Raw genomic sequence first — 26,106 nt, forward strand, 5'->3', positions numbered from 1 at the left:
GCAGAAGCATCCTTGCATTGTTGCAACACTTAGTTTAGATACCCTGCTAGAATATTTCAGCTACTGCAGTTTTTCTTTTTTAAATGTCTAATTAGCAATTGGAAAACGGGACTGTGAGGTTTCTTTTCATCGCTTACCTGAGAATTGGTACCCTTGGGGGAAATCTCAATTTCTTCCATGCTTCCTTCACTGCTACTGTTATCATCTTCTACATCTCTGCAGCTGTGGCTAATTTCATCTGTCTCCGTATTGGGTGGAGCAGATTCATCAGTTGCAGATGGGACTTCTTCTGAGTCTCCTTCCTCTTTGGTTGAAGAGGGAAGACCTTGGGGATCATCTTCAGGGCAAGAAGAACTCTCCTCAGGTGGCCCTTTGTGGTTCCGACCATTCGCTTTCTCAATCTGTATCTCACCCTGGATCTCTTTGGCAAGCTCAAGGTCGGGTTTCAGTAGAGTTGGAATTTCATCCTTTGCCTGGGGTGAGGAACCATCCCCTGTTCCAGGTGTATCATTGGCTTCAATGTTTTTCTCCAAGAAGGGCTGTTGTTCAGGATCTTTGGAATCTGTAGAAAGGCTCTGCCTCTTGTCGGCAGCTTCAACCATTGCCTGTGATAAAATCTCAGCTGCAAGGTTCTTTGCCACTGCCTCAAGGGTCCTGCCGGAAGCAGCCTCAAGCTCTTCCAGTTGGGTCTCTTGCTGTTTGCCTTCTGTTCCACTAGTAGCCTGAGAGCCTGACTCGGCACCCTGGCCAGCCTCATTTTGCAATCCTTTGACCTCTTCTTTTGCTTCATCATCATATACAGTTGTGGATGCCACCTTGGTGGCTGAAATAGTTTCTGTTTCTTCATCTGGGGCAAGGAGAGATGTGGAGATCTCATTTATGCTATTCTCTGCTAGTAGAAAAGAGTTGCTAGTTGGGCTTACTGGGGATGAAATAACCAAAGAGCCTCTGTTGCTGCAGTGGGAGGAAAAACAAACATTAGCCAGTCTTAGAATATTTGAATATGCAACCTCCAACAATCCAACATTTAATTAGTTCAACATTCCCCAGCCGGGCAGCCTTCATATATTTTGAGATTACAAGTCCAAGAATCTTCATCTGGAATTCACTTTGCACTTCCGGTTATGAATTTGGGGAGTTGCAGCCTCAACCCATTTGAGAATCAAAGCCTTCTTTAGACATTTATACTCAAATGAAGGCCACATGTAGGCATTTCAAATGCCAAATAAAAGAATTGTAAAAGCATTATCATACTTTAAAACAACAGAAAACTACACAGTCAGTTTTGAACAGCTATATGACTTAATTAATTTTTGCGGTTCAGTTGGAAATGGCTGGGAGAACATGTGGTTTGAAGGCTATTCCTCATTAAAGGTCACCTCACGATGCCCTTCAGACAGGGGTGGGATTTTACCTGTTCAGACCAGTTCGGGCGAACGAACCAGTAACTCCGACGATCAGCTGGGAGCGAACTGGTTCGCTCCAACGATCAGGTGGGCCCGCCCACCCACCCACCCGCCCCTGCACTTTACTGACCTATATTTTCTCAGCTGATTCACGCGGCAGAATGGATTGCCGCACCTCAGCTGTGTTACTCCCCAGCAGTAACGCAGAATGTAAGTTTTCTTAAAACTACACATGCGCGAAGCGCGCGATCACCAAACCAGTTGTTAAACTGACAGGATCCCACTACAGCCTTCAGATTGCATTAGACAACAACTCGCATCATCCTAAGTCAGTATGGAAGTTAAAGGTCACTTTTGGGGACAGTCTGTATCGACTGTCCCCAAAACTTGGGAAAGCCGCTACTTGAGACATGCTGCATTCTTCACAGCACTGAAACTCGTTCAGGTAGAATTCTAACCATCAGAAATTCTGTAGCTTTCCCCTCTCCAGTTTGTATTACCCACTAGGTGTTCAAAACCTTGTTACACCTAATATGTATTTTACTATACACTTGCTTTCCATAGAAATTGTAAGTATTTTTTATAGTGCAGTGAAAATAGATCCTTATTGTGAGCAGAAACGGATATGAGGTTCCAGATATGGCAACTGAGCACCTGTCATTATAATTGAGCTTCACCTGAAGCACACAGGTCAAAATTTCTGGAAGGAACAACCTCTCTCTTCATTCTCATACAAGTTGTATAAGAATGCAATATATAGAGCATGAGGAAAAGTGCATGAATTTTGCAAGGGGCCAGCTGTCTGGTCTCAATGCCCCTTTAACTGCATGATTCCTTTTCACCTGTATGGCAGAAAGTGAGTAATACAGCAAGACAGTGTTTAAATTTGCCAATAGGCAAAATTCAGTACCAGATCTAATTAAAAGACTCCTTTGAAGATAATTATATAGAAGAAGTGCTGTTATATTCAAGAAGAGCCTGTGGAATTAATAATTACTTTTAGTTTTAAGCTAACTAAAACCACCTCATTATTTTGATGGTCACTGAACTTCAGAATAGGCTTTACCTTTTTCAGTAATGATTCAGAAGTAATAGAATCAGCTACCTGTATGGTTGAAATTATTGCAAAAGCTTCCTTCCTTCCTTTCCTTCCTTCTATTACTCACTCACTCCTTCTCCTCCTCCCTCCCTCCATCTTTCCTTCCTTCCTCCTCCTCCTCCTCTCACTCCTCCTCCTCCCTCCCTCCTTCCTTTCCTTCCTTCCTTCCATTACTCCTCCCTCCTTCTCCTCCTCTTCTTCCCCTCCCTCCATCATTCCTTCCTCCCTCCCACTCCTCCTTCTCTCTCCCCTCCTCCTTTTCTCTCCTCTCCTCCTCTCCCTCCCTCCAGTATTCCTCCCTCCCTTCCTTCATTCCTTCCTTCCTTCTTTCCTTCCTTCTCCAATCTTACTAAAGCTGAGATGCCCGTCAGGCTTCTGTGTTTGTTTGCTTTTTCTCCGGCTGCTCTAGCATTGCTACTTATGCTTTTTTTTTTTAAATCACATCTTGATTTTATGAATATTTTCTTCTAAATAATCTTAAGAATCTCTTTACAATAATACAATGCAGTACAATACAATACAATAGCAGAGTTGGAAGGGACCTTGGAGGTCTTCTATTCCAACCCCCTGCCTAGGCAGGAAACCCTATACCGTTTCAGACAAATGGCTATCCAACACCTTAAAGACTTCCAGTGTTGGGGCATTCACAACTTCTGGAGGCAAGCTGTTCCACTGATTAATTGTTCTAACTGTCAGGAAATTTCTCCTCAGTTCTAAGTTGCTTCTCTCCTTGATTAGTTTCCATCCATTGCTTCTTGTCCTACCCTCAGGTGCCTTGGAGAATAGTTTGACTCCCTCTTCTTTGTGGCAACCCCTGAGATATTGGAACACTGCTATCATGTCTCCCTTAGTCCTTCTTTCTATTAAACTAGACATAACCAGTTCCTGCAACCATTCTTCATATATTTTAGTCTCCAGTCCCCTAATCATCCTTGTTGCTCTTCTCTGCACTCTTTCTAGAGTCTCCACATCTTTTCTACATCGTGGTGACCAAAACTGAATGCAGTATTCCAAGTGTGGCCTTACCAAGGCATTATAAAGTGGTTAGTGAAGATGTGTTGAAAATTTTCTTTAGTGAAGATGTGTTCGAAATTTTCTAATCCATAACAAAAGCAAACAAGTTAGATCACTTGATAGCTACTTGAAATGAGAGGGAGTCGTCCCCCCCAGCATTCCCGGGATGCTACTCAGATTCCTAACATATATGTAGCAAAAAGGAAATCGCTTACCTGGAGACCCCTTTAATGATGAAAACTTTATTGGAATGTTGGTTCTCCAGTTTGCTCATTACATCATACAAGTCATGGTTTAGCTAGAAGCAGGAAGAATTAGGGGAAAAAAACATTCATACCCAACAGTCACAAGGACACATCACCATAATCATCATCTTCAACTTTATTATCACTATCTATTATTATTACAGTTGTCACTCATTCAACTTATTAACTCTGTTTCCTGAATGTATTCTCGATGAGGATTTCAAGGTGCCATTGGCTAAATAATAACTCTTCCTTCGCCCAGTGAAAATGGAACATGTGGCTCAACAATTGAAATATCAATTTCTGAATGTTACATAAAAATCACATCCTTCCACTTTTGCAGGGTTTAGCAGGACACAACTAACCTGCAGACATTTCCACACAGAAGAAAAATACAATAATGTGAAGGAAAGACTTATTGCTATAGAAGAGTCCATGTTTTTTCTGGACCCCATGCACAATATTTTACAAGAGTGCTGATGGTGAACCCTAGGACATTATCACCCAACTGTAACCCTGCTGTGTTTTCACACTGTTGTCTGAATCTGTTTGGAATATGGGAGAGTTGCTTAGTGTCTTTTGATTGGTAGATCTAGCATTTCTGTTTTGAGAATCATCCTCACTTAGAGTGTAATGGTATGTGGGAAAGACCTTGGAAGGCAGGGCAAAGAGATGCTACCTAGGGGATAAGAGACAGCATAACCCACTGGATAGTGGGCAAAGCAAGCAGCTCAAAACAGACTCTCCCTAGTTTCTCAGGCAGTAAAGCAGATGGCAGGAGAACTGTACTTTCAGACTTGTAAGATTCTATTATTAATGTATTTATTAATATAGCTTTACAGTAAAAAAAAAAGAAATAGCTTATGCAATTGTGTTTCCTGTTTGGTCTGCCTGGAAAGACTGACATAATGGGAGAAAATGGGTTCTATCCAGGGTTAGGATTCTACCAGATCAGACCGGTTTGGGCGAACCAATAGCTCAGAAGATCAGCTGAGAGTGAACCGGTTCACTCTGACCTTCAGGTAGCAATAGCAATAGCAGTTAGACTTATATACCGCTTCATAGGACTTTCAGCCCTCTCTAAGCGGTTTACAGAGTCAGCATATCGCCCCCACAGTCTGGGTCCTCATTTCACCCACCTCGGAAGGATGGAAGGCTGAGTCAACCTTGAGCCGGTGAGATTAGAACCGCTGAACTGCAGATAACAGTCAGCTGAAGTGGCCTGCAGTACTGCACCCTAACCACTGCGCCACCTCGGCCCGCCCACCCACTCCTACGTTATACTGACATATATTTCCCTTTTTTAGCCCAGCTGATAGGCACGACAGAGCGGATTACTGCTCCTCAGCTGTTTTACTAAGTTGTTTAGCTTTGTTTAAACCCACTGTGTGAAGTGCCTGTTTGGTGCGTGCGCAAAGGACCTGTTTGGTGCAAGCAAAGCAAGCGAGTATGCGCAAAGCAGGTGCTCAGCGAACCAGTTCTTAGACTGGTTGAAGCACACCACTGGTTCTATCTACGTGTCCATGGCTACTATAGATTGCACTCTTAGCCAAATTTGCCTGCTCTTAAAAATTTGGGCAAGGTACAATGAAATGGATATTTGGATGGGAGACGATCAAAAAATCATTGGGTCAGAGATTAAAACATCTCAGATCAAGCAGCCTCGTAAACAAATCAATTCCATGTTTTTCCTACATGGATGCATTCCAGAAATCACTGAGCTGAGCTTCACTCAAGGACTCCTTGACTTTTAATCAGTGTGATCAACAGAAGTGCCTGTATAAGCTGGCCATTCCCATATCCATTCAACAGCTGAAGCTGTTGAGGGAAGAGTAGTAGTAGAAAGAATTTGCCTTTACCTGGGCAGGCAGGAGGCAACTTGAATAGTTGATTCAGAATTTGTTATTTGTAGGAAGTTTACAAAACTAAATAAATGGGTTTGTATGTATAGAATTGGGGGTAATTCTGATCAGTTATGTATTTATTTTATTTAGCATATGGCATAACATACATGAACTAGCAATAGATACTAACGTTTCATCTAGATTAGTAGAACACAAAATATAACTGTTAAAAGATTTATGTTCAAATACAAATGTATAGGCCAGGGGTGTCAAACTTTCTTTCATTGAGGGCCACATCAGGGTTCTGTTTGACGTTGGGAGGGGCAGTGTGGGCACGGCCAGCTCAATGTCACTCATGTTGGGGGCGACTGTGGTGGCCCGAGTACTCTGCCAGCGAAAACGTGCTCCTAAGCTCTGTTTTCAGTTGTGATGCCTCCTAAAACGATCTGCCAGTGAAAATGGAGCTGTGGGCAGCCCTCCTGAGCTCCGTTTTTGTTGACAGAGGCACAGCAGGCCGGCCCTTTGCTGTTTCCAGAATGGCCCCACGGGCCAGATCTAAGCACCCCGCGGTCATCTAATCATTGAAACACAGCATTCTTTATATTTTAAAAAATCAGATACTGGACCAGTATATGCCCTTGGCTTACAGCTGGTTATGATGTGTTCTACAGTTTGATATGGGATCCACTAGTCACACGGGGAGAGAGGAGGATATTATGCCCCATTTATACAGAGAGTCCCAGCAGATGCCGTGTGAGGTGCAAAGCCTATTCAGGATTGTCCATTGATGGTGTAATTCAAAGCCTGGCACCTTTTTTTGTGGGGTCATCTATATGACATCCTAGATATTGTGCAAGTGCCAGAAGGGGCTTCCTGGATTTGAATTTTCCTGCTGCTAAATTAGGAAGGTTTCATGTATCAGGGCTCATTGATCAGCTCTCGTATCCAGTGGTGGCATTCAAATAATTTAACAACCGGTTCTCTGTCCTAATGATTTCTTCTAAGAGTTTCACCAAACTGCTGAAAAAGTTAACAGCCGGTTCTCCTGAAGTGGTGCGAACTGGCTGAATCCCACCACTGCTTGTATCTCATGTTTTTGGCACAGGATAAATGATGCCTTTAGTGGTGAAATTAAAAAAGTCAATTTGTGACCAAACCGCTCACAAATTGATAAGGTTACTATTTGGTCTATATCTGGCTCTGTCCTGGTTTCTAGCCACTTAAGTAGCAATAATTGCTTTCCCATTTGCTGGGTTTGCACATGCATAACCTAAGGTAGCATTTCTCAACCTTGACAGCTTGAAGATGTGTGGATTTCGATGCCCAGAATTCTCTGGCCAACTGGAGAATTCTAAACAAGCACGGATGGGAAAAAGACATCAGGAGTCTTTTCTAAATAAATTGTATGTTTTCCACCCCTGCATATTTACCTTACTCATTTCCTTGTAGAAGATATCTCTCAAATTGGAAATATTCTGGAATATTGTCACATAGCATGCAATTCGACTAGGAAAGAATGAAGACAAAATAAGCAAATCAATGTTAGGTTAGCTGAGCAACTCAACGAGGAGGAAAAAACACACACTGGTGAGCCAAACAACTTATTGCAGCAAGAAAACATGAATTATACTTTTTCAGAGTAAATATAAGTCACTTGGCAGTCCACCCTCTCTCCTCACCTCTCAACTAGCAAACTAATGTATTTCAAAGACTATTAGGCTAGAATATTTTACTCAGTGTGTTAGCTTTCTGGGAGAATGGGATTTCTCATTGTTATGGGAGATTGTATATAAGTAGTCTTCGACATACGATTACAATTGGAAGCAGAATTTATGTTGCTAAGCAAGGTTGTTGTTAAATGAGACATGTCCAACTGCAGTGAATCACTGCCATTGTTAAGTGATTATTAAGTAAGTCTGGCTTCCCACATTGACTTTGCTTGTTGGAAGGTAGTTGGGAAAGTCCTAAATGGAGATCACATGGCCTGGGGATGCTGCAACCTGTTGCAAATACAAACTCTGATAAATACGTGCACCCAAATTTTAATCACATGCCTGGAGATCCTGCCATGGTTGTAAGTGCAAGGGTCAGTCGTAGGTCACTTTTTTCAGTGCTGTAACTTCGATCACTAAATGAACAGTTGTAAGTTCAGGACTATCAACCCTATCAACACAAAATCCTATATTAAAATGTAATATATTTAATAAATCATAGTCAGAGAAAGGATGGTTTAACACAAGATACAAAGTCTGTGTTTGCATCTGTACTTATCGGACGCGAAGAGGATTTGACACAAAAGATTACAGTTCCCCTTTGTGTTTCTATGAATACCTCTTTTGTGAGGGCATTTGGAAAAAATTAAAATCATGCTAGTTGAGCATACCCAGATTTATATGTAAATGTAGATTCAATCGTCCACGCCAAAATCATATAAAAATATTAAATCATGGCAACTGCACCAAAGCCCCAGCCTCAGCTGTTGATATTCAGACAACCCAGTTTCTGTTCTCCAGCACCAGAAGACCAGCATAATGGTACAAGGACTAATACAATTGTTAGAAACAGATGTGTGAATAAATAATGGTTATTAGGATGGGGAGAAATGTCTCCATATAGGAAAGCCATGAAAATTACTTCTAAGTCAATACAGTCCACTGAAGGAAAGGGCAATATCACAAGAATATCGCAAGATATTCAGGGAATTAAGTTTAACTTTAGAATTTGTGGCTGTTTGAGGACTGGGGCCTAGTCAAGAATTTTGAGGGGACTGAGGATTCCACGGATGAAATAATGATGTTGTGTGATGGGCTGTGAGAATAACCCTGAGGAAAAAGAGAAGAACCACTTCCAGGAAACATGAGATCAAAGCAAAAACACAATTTGAGAAAATGTTTCAGACGTGACCCTCCCTAATTCTCTTTAGGATAAAGGCAGGGAGGGGGAGGCGCTTTCAGACTTGCAAGATTCTATTACTGTAACCCTAAAATGAAAGCAGTTTAAAAGTATCCCTAATTTTGGTTTTCAAGTCTGGTCTACTTGAAGGGTTAGCCCATTGTGTCAGGAAGGCAATGAAGAAATATGGACAGAACAGCATCACTCCCATGATTTTTTTACATTCCTTCTTGATTTGGGAGAAGTTCTTTTATTCTTCAACTGTTAAGCCTGTTCTAGGGATGGCATAATAGCTTCTATGGCTGTGTTCGCACAACACACTTAACTTTTACTAATAAAGGAGAATATTTGTAGCTCAGGGTTGACGTGAGGGGTCCTTGGCGCTCTCTAAGCTTGGCTGTTTTCTTGCCCAAATTAGGCAACATTATCAATGCACTGATGATGTTACCTATGCCTGCAAGAAAACATGCAAGCTCAGAGAGCACCAAGGACTCCACACTTAACTGGGTCAAGAGAAGTCCCAATCCATTAGTTAATTTTCATTCATTCATCTGTTCATTCATTCTTTCATTTGGCAAAGCTGTTCTGCAAAGACTCTGGGTGGCGAAATATCATAAACACAGTATATTGAACTGTTGGAAGAAATGTCTTTCTGGGTTTGGTTCCAAGTGGGGGAAAAGACACTGGAAAATATGGAGACCACTTGGAAAGGTGGTTTTAATGGTGGACAGGATGACATGGCTTGAGTGCCTGAATAGAAAAGGGGGGGGGGTCACATGCTTCAAGATGTTGGGTGAAGAAGAAAAGAGGCAGAGATGCTGAAAGTCCCTGGTTTTATGCCCTCTCTGGGCTTTGAACTTGAACTTGCATTGGTTATCAGACTCCCGTGGGGCCATGCAGGGGCAACTCTATAGAATGTGTTTTGAGTCCAAGTTTGGTTGAGGATTGCTTCTTCCCAGGAGCCCTGTGGTGAGATGAGTAAAGAGCTAATACTATCATGACTTAATCCCATCACCCTGGAGCTGAAGGGGGAGATCTTTGTTATGTAGAATAGACTGACTCAGGCCTTTTAATGGCCCATTGACAAAGGTGGGAGCTATTAAGAGTGAGTCGGTTTCCTGCCTAAAAACATGTTTCTCCATTTCTAATCCAGGGAAATATAATATTCTGCCTTTTCAATATTTCCCAGAATATTTCATTTTTCTAGGAAAGGGGTGGGTGCTAACTTCCTATAGAACATAATAGGTTAATTTAGAATGCTGGCTGGGCACTTTGTAAATGTCACTGTTGTGTTTTCTCCTAAAAACATCTGGAAATATTTTATGACAGTTTGGTGAGGTTAAATTAGGCTTGCCCATCCAAATTTGAGTCTGAGTGAAAATTTGAACTTGTATCTCACACCTAAACCTGTTTTTGGTTTGACACCTGAACCAATGCACTGCTACTGGCTTTCGGATGTGAGACTTTAACCTGATGATCCCCCAACATTGATTGCAGGTGGAAAGAGGCAACAGCGTGGCCAGTGAGGTGACACCAGACATTTCAGGAACTCGGTGTTAGAGAAAAGAGGAATAAATGGAAGAATTTGGGTTGAAATGAACACCCTAATCCAGGGGTGTCAAACTCGATTTCATTGAGGGCCATATCAGGGTTGTGTTTGACCTTGGGGGGGGGCATGGCCAGGGTGGGCGTGGCCAAGTCAACATCACTCATGTCTGGGGCGCCTGTGGTGGCCAAGTGCTCTGCCAGCGAAAATGGGCTCCTGAGCTCAGTTTTCAGCTGCAACAGCCCCCTGCGGCCCTCTGCCAGTGAAAACGGAGGTCAGGCTGCTTGTGGCCCTCCAGAACTCCGCTTTCACTGGCCGAGGCACCATAGGTCGGTCCATTGCTGTTTCCAGGGTAGCCCTGAGGGCCAGATCTAAGCATGCCAGGGGCTGGATCTGCTCACGGGCCTTGAATTTGACACCCCTGGCCTAATCATTTGGGTTTGTTGTGTTGTCTTCTTTCTTCTAGTATAAGCCATTAGTAGTTTCCTTCTAAACAAATCACCCTTTACCAAGAACTAATATTCACTTTACCTCGATTATGCTGCCATCCTATGGCCATTAGGCCTCAGTACGTTCCCAGCACCAAATACAACCCCAACTCGTATAAAGTCCATAATGTGCTGTCACAGCAGAGTCCGGAGAAATTAAACTTATTCTCTGCCTTTATCCTGCCACTTGCACTTTTCTGTTTAAACAATCTTTGGAACTGTCTGAAGAGTTAAGGAGTAACAGCCAGCCAAATACCAGAGAAGGAATTGGGGAAAAAAAAATAGATCAGGATGGTCAGGCAGAAAGTGGTGCAGCTAAAGACTTTTGACAGTGGTCTGGTTGACCTCCTATGATTCCCATTAGAAGGTCACCTTCGTTATTTCAGCTGGGAAGCACCCAAGTCTTATTTCTCTTTCCCACTCTTACTGCTATTTTATAGTTTGGAGCAGCTTCTACATTCTATGGCTCAATATATTCCATGTGAGAAATTGGTGGAGAAAAGGATTCTTAAAGACAAGATAATAATATGAGCATCTATAAAACTGTACATTCTCCCACAATTACAACATATTTTTAAAATAAGTTGCTGAGGAGCTGAGTTTAATCATGGAGTCAAATTCTGTGCCTGTTTGAAGATGGTCTACTGTTGTTTTCAGGTCAACCTTGACGCTGGAAAAATGTCTTCCATCCATTGAGAGTTGGTCTTTTGACTAAGTGGCATCTTAGTTAGGTTGTGCACGTGGTCCTTGACATACAACTCCTCATTTAGTGACCATTCCAAGTTACAATGACTGAAAAAAGTGACATGACCATTTTTCACACTTACGACCATTGAAGTATCTCCATGGTCATGTGATCAAATTTCAGATACTCGACAACTGGCTCATATTTATGACAATTGCAGTGTCCCAGGATTACGTGATCACCTTTTGCAATCTTCTGACAAGCAAAATCAATGGGGAAGCCAGATTCACTTAACAATCGTGGTTACTAACTTAACAACTGCAGGGATTCACTTAACAACTACAGCAAGAAAGGTTGTAAAATGGGGCAAAACTCACTTAAAAACTCTATCGCTTAGCAACAGAAATTTGGGGCTCAATTCTGGTCATAAGCCGAGGACACCAATAATGTTTTTACATCTCCATCTTTCCTTTCTCAGTTGCCTCTTGCACAGTCCATAAATAGATTCCCAGGTTTGAACACTGACATGAATAGCAATAGCAATAGCAGTTAGACTCATATACCGCTTCATAGGGCTTTCAGCCCTCTCTAAGCGGTTTACAGAGTCAGCATATTGCCCCCAACAACAATCTGGGTCCTCATTTTACCCACCTCGGAAGGATGGAAGGCTGAGTCAACCTTGAGCCGGTGAGATTTGAACAGCCGAACTGCTGAACTGCAGTCAGCTGAAGTAGCCTGCAGTGCTGCATTTAACCACTGCAACACCTCGGCTCATAGGAAGAATTAAACTCTTTTTTTGTGGTCTGTGGGGATATTTGACCTTTGAATCACCAATTCTTCCTACGAGAGGCATGGTGGAGATGGAGCTAAAGATTTTCAGAGTAGAGATGTCAGCTATGTCAACAACCCCAAATAACTTGGCTTCAGGAAGACGAAGCACAGAGCAAAGAGTCATTTGAACATGAGAAAAGACAGAAGCAGCAGCCATAGGTTTAAACAGTGGGAATTGTACTCTCATGTTGACAGAGAGCAGTCAGCATCTTAATACAGTTTCAGTCGAGTCTGTAATAGAGATTCTTATTTCCTGTGCTGGTTAAATGTCCAGTAGACTTCTCCCAAGTCTGAATTTAGCAATCTAGATAAGCTGTGCAAAGACGAGACTTGTAGGTTTGCAACCCAATCTTAAACATGATGCTATAAAAGCTGCACTTCCTCTGCAGTTGCAACTAGTGTGTATTACCTGTTGTAAAGGACCGGCAGTTCTTCTCGTAGTTCTTTATTGAGTTCCTCGAAGACAGTTTGGGCTTTATAGAACTCCTCTTCAGCCTATGGAATCCAAACATTAATTAGAGGAAAAAGAAACTGCAAGGCCGCCAAGCATTTGAGAGCTACCCACTTCTAAGATGTGGGACTGGGTGGCTTCATGCTGTCTCTTTGTGCTGTGCTCTTTACACAAAAAGTTAGCGGTGTGTAAGCCTATCTATGATTTGTTGACATTATGGAAGCACAGAAAAGCAGAGGGATTTGTAGAGCCCCTGGGCTGCTTTTCTCCATCTTGCTATTTTTTCGTTCTATCTTTCCATAAGTTGATGCTTTCCAGATGTACTGGAGCTGTAACTCACTTTCACCACGTGAGCTGGGAGTTTTGGACACAGTCATGGCAACACACAAGGAAGAGATCAGCTGGAGTAAGATTGATCTCTACTCAATTTTTCTTCAGCTCTTAGTTCTTTCTGTTTTCCCTTTCTCAAAAATATAAGGAAAAACAAATCACTTGGAGCAGTGTTTTTCAACTTCAACAACTTCACGATGCATGGACCAACTCCCAGAATTCCCCAGTCCATGCGTCTTAAAATTGCTGAAGTTAAGAAAGAATGTTCTAGAGAAGAAGTAAAAGGCAGTAGCTCTTTATTCCTCATTGCTTGCCACCAGAAGCAGCCTTCTGGATTTTCTTAAGCTGCTTACATGTTGCTTCCCCACCACCCCTCCACAGGCTACATGGGACCAGAACAACGTTTTCTTTCTGTTGTTTATCTCTGCTTATATTGCTCCTTTAGCAATTAATTGCCCCTGGTTTTCCTCTTTGAAAATTGAAGAGATAATTCCTGACCAATGAAACAATAAAGCACACAGAATCTGTTTTTTAAAAAGTAGAGGAAAGGGGGGAAGGAGCCAACGTCACGACGATATGGACGTGCGGTCTCAATGCTCTGAGACCACAGCCAATATTTTTGCCGCTAGGTGGTCCAATCGGACCTAAACCGTCCCACAGAGACGGTGAACAGGAAGAATCCGTCTTGCTGATCTCAGGGACATCGCAAAGTCCCTGATCGATGCAAGAGAAGTTCTTCAAGCCAGCAACAAAAAATCCAGCCAAGGCCGATGAAGTCAGGGCGGCTCCAAAATGGAAGGATACAGAAAGGGAAAGTGTTTCCAGCTGTTGAGGAACTTTTACTGTTTTAAAAAGAGGCTGCCTATAAAAAAACCCTTACAATTAATTTAAATGGAGAACAGAAGAAGCAAGCGGTGGAATTACATTTGGAATGGCTTTCGACAGTGGTTATCTTACTTTTTAAATGCTATCTTCATGGATGGAATTCATGCAAGCCTTTTTAAATGGGTGGATTAAGTTTTCTTCTATTTTTTCTGTAACCTATGGACTAAAGTTTTCCTCTTTCGTTGCTGTGGGTGTTTTTCTAACTCATTTAAAGATTGGACTCTTTTTTCTAACTTGAAATACAAAAAAGATACAAAAGAAATAAGATTAATAAGACACTGCTGCTTGGAGGCTGGAGGGTTTGTGTATTGGAGTTTGTGTATTGAAATAGAACACTTTCTTTTTCTTTGCTGATTGTTTTGGCTTGGCATTGCAAGGTCTTACTGCTTGGTTATAGAGAGTGATAAGAAGGGAAGCATACAGATGTTCCTTTGAAGTATATCTCTAACCATAGAAAAGTGAAAACAAACATTTTTGTAAATCTATGTTTAATTTTTTTTAACCTTCTAAGCTAGAGTAGCTGTGTTTGTTAGCTGGAGAGAATTGCACAATTTCAAAAGCAAACAGAAACCTTGAGCTTGCAAAAGATATTCTCAGAAATACAGAAATTATCAAATACATATGAGAGGATAGAGAAAAAGCTGGAAGATTTAGAGCACATAACAGCAAAATATGATGAAGAAATTGAAGATGTTTATCAAATGCAAAATGTGGTGGTTAAAACTCAAAAAATCAAAGTGGAAAATGAATATAAAGAGACTAAATTTGCTGATATTTATGGTGATTGGCTGGTCTCTGAAAATGGAAAGAATGGAATACTGAAAAGGAATTAAAGGGAGGGGAAATTTATCCCAGAGGGCAAGATACAGAAGAAGAAAAAAACAAAGAATCTATGGATATAAAGAGAGAAATTTTAGTAGCAATAGCATGGATAACACTACTGACAATCAAAGATAAGTTGATTAAGTAAACAGAAGAAGGGCATCAAGATTACAAGAGAGATCTTATAAGCAAGGAGTTGCTAAGAGGAGTCCATACAAAGTTGATCAAGGAGATGATTAGAGGACTGGCACCACAAATGGCAGAAGATATGAGACTGTTTTGCTATTGGAAAGATACAGGTTGATAGATGGAAGAATATAATTTAAAACTAGTTAAACTTAGTGAAATTTATTGACAATAGATATAGTTTAAATAAATAATTGATAATGCTACTAATGTATACAATGTGTAGTGTTATGATGAGTACAATTGGATATGAATATGGAATGATACCCATGTAAGGAAGATTAGAAATCCCTTTGGATTATACATAAAGATTAATGAAAAAGGGAACCAACTTAGATACAGTTAAAGTTTTGATTATTAGGGGGAAAATGTTATGATACAGTATAAAGGAGGGATAAGAATAACAACGTATATATAGATATGGGTATAATATAGAAGCTGGATGTAAATTTTAAACAGTGATTTGGAAAGGAGGATTAGAAAACTTTGTTATTAAATATTATGGATGTTTAGCTAGAATAGGACATAAGGATTTAGTGTCAGTGGAGGATTTTAGAAATAGTAATTGAAAGGCCAGTATGTGGTTATATTAAACTTTGGTATATTTTATAATGAAGGACGCTTAAACAATTATAGTCAAATGAAAAGGGAGATATGATGATGGTGACATGTTTAAATATTTGAGTTAAAATGCTTGAGTTAATATGAATTATGTTTGTTGACTGTGGAAAAGATGCACAAAAGTCTTTTTGTAACCAACTTTCTACAGCATGTAAAGAAGGATTGTGTTTGTTTTAAATAAAAAAAATTACTTAAAAAAAAGTAGAGGAAAGCAACTGATTGTTCCATTTCCTCTGTACGTTTAGCCGCTATTCCTCTGGCCTCATCTATCTACATCTCTTTTGGAATTGGCAAAGTCTCCTTTGATGTAAATGTTTGTAGGATAGGAATGCACATCTGCCACCTCCAGAGCTGAAATCCCAAAATGGATCAAGACAACATCTTTCTGAAGGAAGTTCAGGAGTGATGTCTTCATCCATTTGTCCCCTTAGTCTCTCCATGAAATTCCTCTAGTGCAAAAGCAAAAAAAAAAAAAAGTCTAAAATGTTTGGTTAGGCATACTTGTTGTGGCCCACCAGCAAAGCCGGTGGCAGACTCAGACAGTGAGGAGGTTGGGGAGGAACATGGGCCAGTCCTGGAGTCTGGGGAAGGCTCTGATAAGTGCTCTGCATTGGAGGCAAAGAGGGGGGCAGGGCCACCCGGCAGTTATCAGCTGCCTTTGGAGTCAGAAGTCAGTGGGGCAGAAGAACAACTGGAGCCTGTTCCTGATGTGCGCATGTGCAGAACTGCCATCAGAAGAGAACAGTTAAGAAACAAGGGCTGACTTGGGAGTAAAGGCACAGGTGGACAGTGAATGGCCCCTCCCATAGGGAATAAAGAGGAGCGAAAGGGGAGTGGAGTTTGCAGGAGACAATTAGTTCAATTCATTAGGGTGAAGATTTGTTCATGGCTCTCAGAGACTCCTTGCCAAGTATTTCCTTGTACAGCATTGCGTTTGGAAGATATCGTCCTGGCAGCTCTCCAAGACTGATAAGGTCTGTGGTTGTAAATTCACCCTTAAAAGACTGTTTGCCAGGACTTTGCTGGATATGAATGAGAGGAATTCACATTAGTTTAATAAAAAAAAGTTTTGTCAGGACAAGGAGTCTGCTACGTGATTTTGTGAAGCCTAGGTCAGAACAATACTGGAGGAATTAGGGGGAGGTCAGTGCCACACTTTTTTGCTTAGAACCAAGAACTCCTCCACCAACCAGATTCCTCCAACATATTGACCCTAAGGACGGGGACCAAAAAGATGGAATCTGAACTGTCTGAATCTAATTGGATTCATTAGGAGGTATTTTTACCTTAGCAATTTTAACCTCATCTTTCTTTTTGGCATTCTGAAGGGTTTCCAAGTGATGTCTGCTGATATCATAATCCACCAGTTTCCGTCCTCTCTTGGCAATTCGCTCCTGTAAAGGAAGAGAACACATCAAAGGTCATCTAGAGACAATAGTATTCTTTGTGTAGTGTTTTAAAAGAATAGCTGAATAGTTCTTCTGAATCTGCAAAGTAATCAGTCTTCAAGGCACCATTCAGTGTGTAGGAGAGGAGCAAGGTATTGGTAAGGATTTTTTTTTGCACAAGGTCTTGTAAGATAATCTAGAGAATCCCTACAGAAAGTTCATTCAGTGACTGGGAGAAAATGTGGGAGAAAAAATTTATGGCTGTGTCTTCGGTATTACAAATTCCATTCAAGTAATATATGTAAAAGACCAAAACTCTAAGCCAGTGTTTCTCAACCTTGGCAACTTGAAGTCCAGGCATCTTCAAGTTGCCAAGGTTGAGAAACACTGCTCTAAGCTATCTACGTTTTCCCTGCTCAGTTTGAACGTCTACATTTTCTGATAGATTTTCCCTTGCAATTCATGTCATCATTGGATTCCAGAATGCTGGTTTTTATAATTCAGGATTTGTGATGGTGGTGTATTGACGTAGCAAAAGTGTAGGTAGTCCACCTATTTTTATAGTTATTTTATTTCAGTCATTGACCAGCAAAAGAAAATTAGATTGAATTCATTGAATATTTATATATCCTATGCAGCAGAGAATGGCTAAAGTAAGACAAGCTATAAAATAATATAACAATATAAGTTAAAAAAAGAATTATTAACATAAAAATTAATACAATAAGATATACAATTTATAGAAGGCAATTAAATGATTGTTTAGAATGTATTTTATAAATATTGATGTCAATGGTGGCCAGCATTTTGGGCATAAACTAGAGGTATCAGGGTTAAAGATTAAACTATGGAGATTCTGTCATCCAAGTTATCCATTCTCATCCATGAGCAACACATCAAGGAAAAACAAAGAAAGTCCAGTTGCCTCTTGAAAAAGCACCTTTGGGACAGGATTAAGATTGTTCTTCTCCCATTGACCTCAAAGACCATTTTCCCTTATGCTCTTTCTTTTCTGCCAATCTGGCACTTTCCTGATGTATTCCTCCAGCCAGCTTGGAATTTATGTGGTCCAACACATCTGGGGGGCATCAGGTTAGCAAAGAATTATAGTTCTTTACCTGCTTGACTTCTAAGCTCTTTAGATACAAATACCACTGCAGAAATAAAGAGACAGAAAATACTTAACAGGATATAAAAGAAATGTGCTGTCAGGATGGGAAGAAACTTTGCCATATTTTTCTAAAAAGTATTTTTTTTAAATAAAAGAAAAAGAAATGTGTGAGTATGGATGTGCATGCGCGCATGGAAATAAAAAGTGCCTGAACACACATGCATGCATTTAAAAAAAGGAAAAGGAAAAAGAAAGAAAGAAAGAAAGAAAGAAAGACAGACAGACAAAGGCAAGATTCAAGAATGAGTTACTCCTTCTTGTGAGATTAGTGACATATTTTTTCCCAAAAGAAGTTAGATGAAGAGAATGCTCAAATGAATTCTTCACAAAAAAAGTTCAAATTTTATATGTAAACTCTAAATATTTTAACAGGAAAAACTGAACTTCTTGGCATTGAATTTTGTTCTAGATCAGGGGTATGAAACTCACAGCCCACGGGCCGATGCACCACGCGCTGGCCACGCCCACGTCCGGTTTAGCAAAGGGAGGAAAAGTCACGATACATCACCTGACACTGCCGCGATGACTTGAGTTTCACACCCCTGTTCTAGACGGTGGATGCCGTATCTACACACAAATCCAGAAGTACAATACATACTTTAATTTCATTGAACTGACTCAAGTAGTTGTCCATGGTCCTGATCGCTTGGTCTGCCAGTTTTTCCTCATAATCTTCCCATAAAAGATCATTGCTCTGTAAGGAAAGGGAGACACTTTTCAAAGTGCAGTTGAAATAACCCCTATGTCGTTATTCTTTTTTCCCATGAAAACCTAGAAGTTTACAGAGTCACTTTAAAAATAAAATTAGTAATCTTTTATACAGAGACTGGGAATAAACAATAATTATTGGTTTAGTTTCCTCCTTTGGATCATTTTATTCCATTAGGTTTCTTTTTTAATTGAGCAGCAGAACAAAAAGTATTCAAAAGGAAGAGAAAAGAATGGTTAGTGTCATTTAGAACTGAAATATTGAATATACCCTATATCCGGGATGGCGAACCTATGGCACGCATGCCAGAAGTGGCACACAGCACCCTCTCTGTGGGCACGTGAGCTGTCGCCCCAGCTCAGCTCCACCGTACATGAGCACACACCTCTCACAGGCCAGCTGGTTTTTTTGGGGGGGTCTCTGCCGCGTAAAGTGGGTTGCTGCCGGCATTACTGCTGGTTTGGCACGCAATTTTTTTTGTGTACACTCACTTCACTCGGCACATGCCAAACACATGCTCCGTGAAAAATTACATTTTTGCAATGGGCAGAACTAAAAATCAAGATGGCGACCCCACCAATAGAATCAAACTACTACCTACTCAGCTGAACCAATCTGAACCGGTAGGAACTCACCTCTGGGTGGAGTGCATGCGGGGGGGCATGTGGGCATGCACAGGATGCATGTGGGAGGCTGTGTGCATGCATGGGGCAGGGTGCATGCGGGGGGCTGCATGCACATGCACAGGGGGTGGGGTACATATGGGGGCACTCAGTTCGGAAAAAGTTAGCCATCACTGCCCTACATATTTGCAAGGATATTCTAGAATACTGGAAAATTAAGAATGGAAGTCTAAGTTCTGAGAGTTGGTTTCTTGTAATAGTTACAACTAGAAACTAGTGGGAAGTCTAATGTTTCAATTTAAAAAGTCAGCCCTGATACCTAGAATATATCATAATTACCTGAACTATGGCCTTCAATTCTTCATGTCCATTCCATTCATCACAGTAAATTTCTTGCAGTGTTTCAGATACTTTCTTGGAGCTTTCATGCATTCCTAGTAAAGTCAAAATAAATGATAACAAAAATCACTATTAATCTGAGTCAGCATGTTCTACTAATCAATGGCTGTATTTGCATATTACAATAAGCCATGTTTTAACCAAGGTTTGCTAAATACCCACAGCTGAATAGGTTCACCCACTATGGTAAACTACAGTTTACAAACTGGACTGTCTGGATTCATGCAACATACTATTTTTAAAAAAAAGCTTTCTTATGGTATAACATGATATATGAACTGGAAAAATGAGGAAAAATCTTCATTCATTAATGACCTTGGTTTAAAATCAAGTTGCTGGAGCCTCAACTCTTTGGTGAAATTTGCGATTACATGGTGAATTTAATCTCCCTATTACATGTGATTAAAATGTGAAAACCACATTCTGAGCAGAGGTGGGTTGCTCCTGGTTCTGCTCCTGGTACCGTGTGAACCGGTAGCGGCAGCAGCAGGAAGTTCCGCACACCTGCCCAGATGCTTCTGTGCATGCATGAGCGAACCGGTAGTAAAAAAACATGGAAACCCACCACTGATTCTGAGGCAACTGGTACAGCTTCTAAACTTCCCAAACTTCCCATCCTGTATTTGTGAAGAGAGCTAATTGGTAGATAAATGTACATAAATTGGAATTAAAAGTGTTCTTCTCATCCTCATTTGTGACAGACCACATGAAACCATATCGGTAATGAAACTTCCTGGGTCATTTACTTACAGGGATTTTGTGTAAGAATTAAGGGTCAAAGGCTGAACTTCTGGTAGGCCCATTTTTCGCCCTTCCCGAGCCTCCACGTGTGCCCTGCACTTATCTCCACCCAAAACAGGCCATGTGGGGACTCTGGGGAGAGGCTGAGTGGGGTGGGCAGGGCCAGACAGGAATGGGATTTGGGGGTTCTCCGAACTGCACAGAATCTTAGCTAGAGGTTCTCCTAAACCCCTGCAACCCCCAGCAGTCCACCCCTGAAAGTGATATATATGCTGCCAAGAAGCACCTTGATGGAAGGATGTTAATGGCCTTAACGAGGGCTCAGAGATATGAGGCAAGCTTCTATCTGTTTTCTTTACAGATAGTGTCTCATCAGATAAGTGATGGGATGGGAAAACAGAGGAGCCTTACAGCTAAGAACTGATACCTGCTGGCTTAACTTGGAAAATGTGTCATTCTAGAATTTGGGCTTTCTGTACCTTTCACAGCAATGAGGAAAGCCTTCAGTTCTTTGTAGAGTTTTTGCCCTTCAATCTGGGGGGGAAAAGAAAGGGAAGATGTACTTCTAGTATACTTCTGCATGTCATTCCTATCAGAATACTGTTCCTGGACTTCCGTCATTTCCAGGTCTGTAAACTTCACTCCCAGAATTACCCATTCAGCATGGACAATGTTGAAAATTCTAGGAATTGAAGGTTATACTTCTGGAAGCTGGCAAATTTGGGCAATATTGTATTAGAGTTTTTATAGGAACACCCCCCCCCCCCAAAGTTCTTACAATCCAGGAACTTACAGAGAAGAGGTCTCTGCCAAATATGTTTCACTGTATTACCATAAACTTGGCATCCCACATATTTATAGACAAAGCATCATCATGATGCTTTCACAGCAGCTTAGTTTCAGGTTGAGCTTGTATAAAAACATTTTGAGAATCTTAAACAAAACCTGGTATAGAGACATTTCAGATTCTGGCATACCAAAAGTGCTAGGTAAACCTGACCTAAGCTTGTATATCCAACCCCCCACCCACCCAATTTCCAGAAAATGCTCCCACAGTTCCATCGTACAACCTGCTGCTGCTGGAAATTATAGGCACTTTGTTCAAATTGTTCGTCTTTTGTTTCCACGGTTTTCCCCAGTTTCTGTAGAACCTATGGAAGAGACAGAGAAAGAAAAGAGAACTGCAGCAGTTATTGTATATCTTGTCCTTCACCTATTCAGTGAGTTGACCACAACCTTATTTTTAGAGACATGCATCTATGGAGTGGTGCATTTGTTTCCATTAATGGCACTGCATTGAAAGAATTGTGTCAAGTTCTGCTTCTAACAAAAAGCCCCCAACTATTAGTCTTTCCATGAGAAAGGGTGAAGTAATATCAGCTGTCCCACACATCTTGGTATTCAGGCATATAAACATACAGTAACTTTAAACCCAACAGGAATCCTATATAGATCCTCCAAATTTTCTATGTGATATGGAGGAGATGGCAGAGTCTCTTTCTTAAAGGTGCTAAATTTGAGTTGAGAAACCCCAGCTAACCAGGAGAGGGCAGCAAAGAGATATAGGAGCTGCCAGGCTAGAAGCTTTTAGAAATCATTTGCACCCCACTCTACTCTTTTGCATGCATTTATTTTCCATGTGAAACGAAGTGTCCCCCTCCATTACAGATGTGCGATGAAGCTTGTTAGAATAACCACGATGCCCAGCTGTCAGTTCCCATGAATAGCCTACATGACTTCAGCACTCTTTCTTTTTTAGATATTTGTACCACATGGAGGATATGATAAGAAGCATGGAATGAGTAGGTAGATCCCTGCCTTCTCTTGGTTTGTCCATGCAACCTTCCTTATACTGTATTCAAATTAACTCAAAAAGAGATTAGCACCACTTTAAAAAAAAAGTAAAATGAACTGATCTTTGATGTTAAAACATATGGATAGGCCTATAATCCAAAGAGTGTAATGCCAGGTATATTTAACTGGGATCTTATCATCTGGCAATAATACAAACTCCCAGGCTTTTTTTTAATCTACCAAAAGAGTAACTCTTGTTTACATAACAGGGGAGTGCTAGCAGATAATCACTAGATGGCAATACAAAGAATTTCTGTAACTTTTCGTGGCTATCTTTTAGTCATCTGCATTTTGGCAGCCCAGATCTGATAACCCTAAAATAGACACTGTCTTGACATACGGATGAAAAACTACAAGCATATCTCTGTATCATAGATTAGGCCATGCCCCTCCAGCAACCGGGCAGGGAACCCATTGCTGAAATTTTTGAAGTCCACCGCTGGCATAAACCACTCTGAAACAGAAGAATAAGGCAAATCTCTATATCCTCCTTGAGGTTTTGCTGTTCTGCCTTGATGGACTTCTTCATGCCACTTTCATTTTTAATGCAAGAGTTAAATGGTCCTTTGATAAAACGGTAGTCACTGACAAAGTGAAGTACATCAAGAGAAGTGGTTCAGTTTGGAAAAGCCATGCACTTCCAGAGTAACTAGCATTTAGAGGTAATGTTGAAAGTAGTTTCCAGTTCCCATTTCTTGTTGCACAAGAAGAGTTCAGTGAGTAAACTTCACGAGCCATTTCACAGTGATAGGACTCTGTTCTCCAAAACAAGGTTTGGTCCATCCAGTGGAGAAATAATAATTCTCTGCAGTAAGAGCTCATATTTTGCAGAACATTGTTAGTGTTTAATGGCTAAATAGTTTTACGTGCCCCACTCCAACACGTTTTGGCCTGCTGCCTATGATAGATAGTCACAGATCCAGAAGAATATACCCCATGACATATGCTGTATCATGCTGTGCATAACATTTTACTTAAATAAACAAATAAGAAACCACATTAATGACCTATTTCAGGGGTGTCAAACTCAAGGCCCAGGGCCCGGATCCGGCCTGTGGGGTGTTTAGATCTGGCCTGCAGGGACTTCCTGGAAATAGCAAAGGACTGGCCTGCGATGCCTCTGCCAGCAAAAACAGAGCTCGGGTGGGCCAAGCACAGACTCTGTTTTTGGCTGTGACTGCCTACTGCAGCCCCCTCCTCCAAGTTTCATTTTCACTGGCAGAGGACTGCAGGAGGCCATCACAGCCAAAAATGGAGCTCAGGAGCCCCTTTTTGTTGGCAGAGAGCTCAGGCCACCACAGAGGTCCCTTGATATGAGTGATGTCAAGCTGGCCACACCCACTCTGGCCACACCCCCAACCCCCCTGAGGTCAAACACAATGAAATCGAGTTTGACATCCCTGGTCTATTTCAACACAGATACTGTTAGATGCAAATACAGCTCATGATTGCACTGAGAACTTGGACAGCACACCAGGCAAAGAGAGCGGATTTGACAGGCTCCAAACAAAAATGACACTTGGAGATTCTTCCAATGAGTTTTTATTTTTATTATTTTTATTTATTTATTTCATACCTACAGACAAAATCTTGCCAAATCTTGAGCACTCTACTGTGTTTGCCTCTACAATATATCTGTGAACTGTTAGGGAGGGGCTGTCTTCACTTCTCGTTCTCTCATGCATGATATCTGGGCTGAGTTGCCTCTTACTCCTCTGGAATGCACCCCTCCCTCTTGTTACTACATTCTGCCACATACAGGTAGTTCTCAACTGAAAACAGTTTATTTAGTGATCGTTCAAAGTTACAACAGCACTCAAAGCTATGATCGATTTATACCCCTACTGCAACTTTCCCATTGTCACGTGATCAAAAGTCAGACGCTTGGCAACTGATTCATATCATTCATTCCCGTAGAGATCCGGACCCTCACCACTCTTCCGGCCTTCCGTAAAGCCACTAAGACCTGGCTGTTCCGGCAGGCCTGGGGCTGTTGATTAGTATCCAGCCCCACTCCAACTGTATGCATGTTGTTGTAATTTTAATACTTGTATCCTTATTTTAAATTTTTTAATATATGTTTCTTGTCTTGTCTGTAAGCCACCCAGAGTCCCAAGGGAGTGGGCGGCATACAAATGTTAATAAATCTAAATCTATGACAGGTTGCAATGTCCTGGGGTTATGTGATCCCCTTTTGCAACTTCCTAACAAGCCAAGTCAATGTGGAAGCTGGGTTCATTTAACAATTGTGTTACTAACTAAAACCGCTGCAGGGATTCACTTAACAACCGTGGCAAGTAAAGGTTGTAAAATGGGCGAAATGTCACTTAAGAATTTCTGAAATTCTGGCCTCAGTTGTAGTTGCAAGTTGAGCACTACTTGTATTTTTTGCAAACCAATTCTACCCCATTCCTCTAATTTTAAGACTGCAGTGTTTGATGGCACTGATCATTTTCCTGCCTTGCAAGTTACCATATTTTTTGGACTATAAGACGCACAGGAGTATAAGACGCACCAAGATTTTGAAGAGGTAAATTAAAAAACATTTTTTTGGCTCTCCCCTGCCCCCAGGAGCATTCTGCAGGCCTCCCAAACCCTCTGTATGCCCCGTTTTTTTGCAAGTTCCCGTTTTTGCAAAAAATGGGGCTGTTTTTCACTCGTTTTGGCCTTCCCCAGCCCCCATGAGCACTTTACAGGCCTCCCAAAACCCTCTGCGCATCCATTTTTGCGAAAAACAGGAGGTGCAGGGCGGGGTTTCGGGAGGCCAAAAATTTGGTGTATAAGATGCACCAACATTTCCACCCTCTTTTTAGAGGGAAAGGTGCGTCTTATACTCTGGAAAATACAGTAATAAGGTAGGAAGTAGAGATTGGATGCCCCTTGCCAAATAACAGAACATTTCCACAGCATTCTGTGTGCGAGTATCTTTTCTTTCATTTTGCTTGCATCTAATGAGGGCTTGGATGGAATACTCATTGCTACTTTTTGTAGCAATGAGGGGGGGCGGGAGGAAGGAAAGGTATGGGGTTTTCTTTTTAGCTTGATCACAGCAGGGCCCACACCCTATGCTGATGACAAGCCCTGCATTCTGGAACATTCTTCTTGTGGTTTCCTTCACTCCCATGGGCATCCGATACTATTAATACACTTACACAGAAAAACAAGTAAAATGCATTTTACGACTATAAAAGGACTTCCTTCAGTGTCTATCAGGACCAGCAGAATATTTCGGAGGAGATTAAAGTCAAACCAAGCATTAATTATGAAAACATGTTTTAAGAGTATGGTGCTTTCTGAATTCGGCCTCAGGCTCAGCAGACAAATGAAGGTCTATTCAGTAGAACATTCTGGTATGCATAATTACGACCTCTGGACAAATCCAGACAGCCAATAGTTAACAGTAGAAGATTCTGCTGTATCTTTTTGCTGTATTTAGTTGTTATCTGAATTCTTGTAGCCCTTAAATGAAAGCTCTGCAGCAGCCAAGTGCTCAAAAGCAAAGCTGAGGAAAATGTGGCTTCCTCTGTTCATTGTCCTGAGCATCTGGTTTTCAGTAGTATATTGTTTCTGAACATGATTGGGGTTTCATGATGCTAACCTGACCAATATGACCAATTAAACAGGCTTCTTAAGCTTCAGTTTCTCTCAGTTGTCAAAGCCTAGAGCAAAGGACTCTGGGAACTGTATTTCAAAATGTTTTGCAGAGCTTAGGGCTACCAATTCTATTAAAGCAAAGCAATAAAATATGGAGTCTGTAAAGACCTGCCCACTATAGAATCAGAATCACCTATCCCATGTTGCTGTACTGAAGTAACTCCTTTGAGGAATATCCAGTTTGCAAAATGGAGTAACTTGTGATTAACTAAGCTAGTATGT

General features: G+C 41.2%; 1 protein-coding gene across 1 annotated transcript in view; it reads right to left on the bottom strand.

Annotated features, from left to right (window-relative positions):
• Window positions 1-26,106, bottom strand: part of BIN2 (bridging integrator 2) — a 43,642-nt gene that overhangs the window by 11,840 nt on the left and 5,696 nt on the right. Inside the window, exons 2-10 of the mRNA XM_087707886.1 lie at window positions 21,447-21,527; window positions 20,856-20,910; window positions 19,576-19,670; window positions 18,503-18,598; window positions 16,632-16,739; window positions 12,460-12,545; window positions 7,039-7,114; window positions 3,735-3,817; window positions 138-954 (exon numbers count right to left, since the gene is read on the bottom strand). Coding sequence (XP_087564012.1) covers window positions 138-954; window positions 3,735-3,817; window positions 7,039-7,114; window positions 12,460-12,545; window positions 16,632-16,739; window positions 18,503-18,598; window positions 19,576-19,670; window positions 20,856-20,910; window positions 21,447-21,527 — 1,497 coding nt within the window. The remainder of the gene's footprint in view (window positions 1-137; window positions 955-3,734; window positions 3,818-7,038; window positions 7,115-12,459; window positions 12,546-16,631; window positions 16,740-18,502; window positions 18,599-19,575; window positions 19,671-20,855; window positions 20,911-21,446; window positions 21,528-26,106) is intronic.

This window comes from Thamnophis sirtalis, unplaced genomic scaffold (genome assembly GCF_051295495.1).
Source record: "Thamnophis sirtalis isolate CommonGarterSnake01/CBP01778 unplaced genomic scaffold, rThaSir2_p1.2 scaffold_3, whole genome shotgun sequence".
Lineage (NCBI taxonomy): Eukaryota > Metazoa > Chordata > Lepidosauria > Squamata > Natricidae > Thamnophis > Thamnophis sirtalis.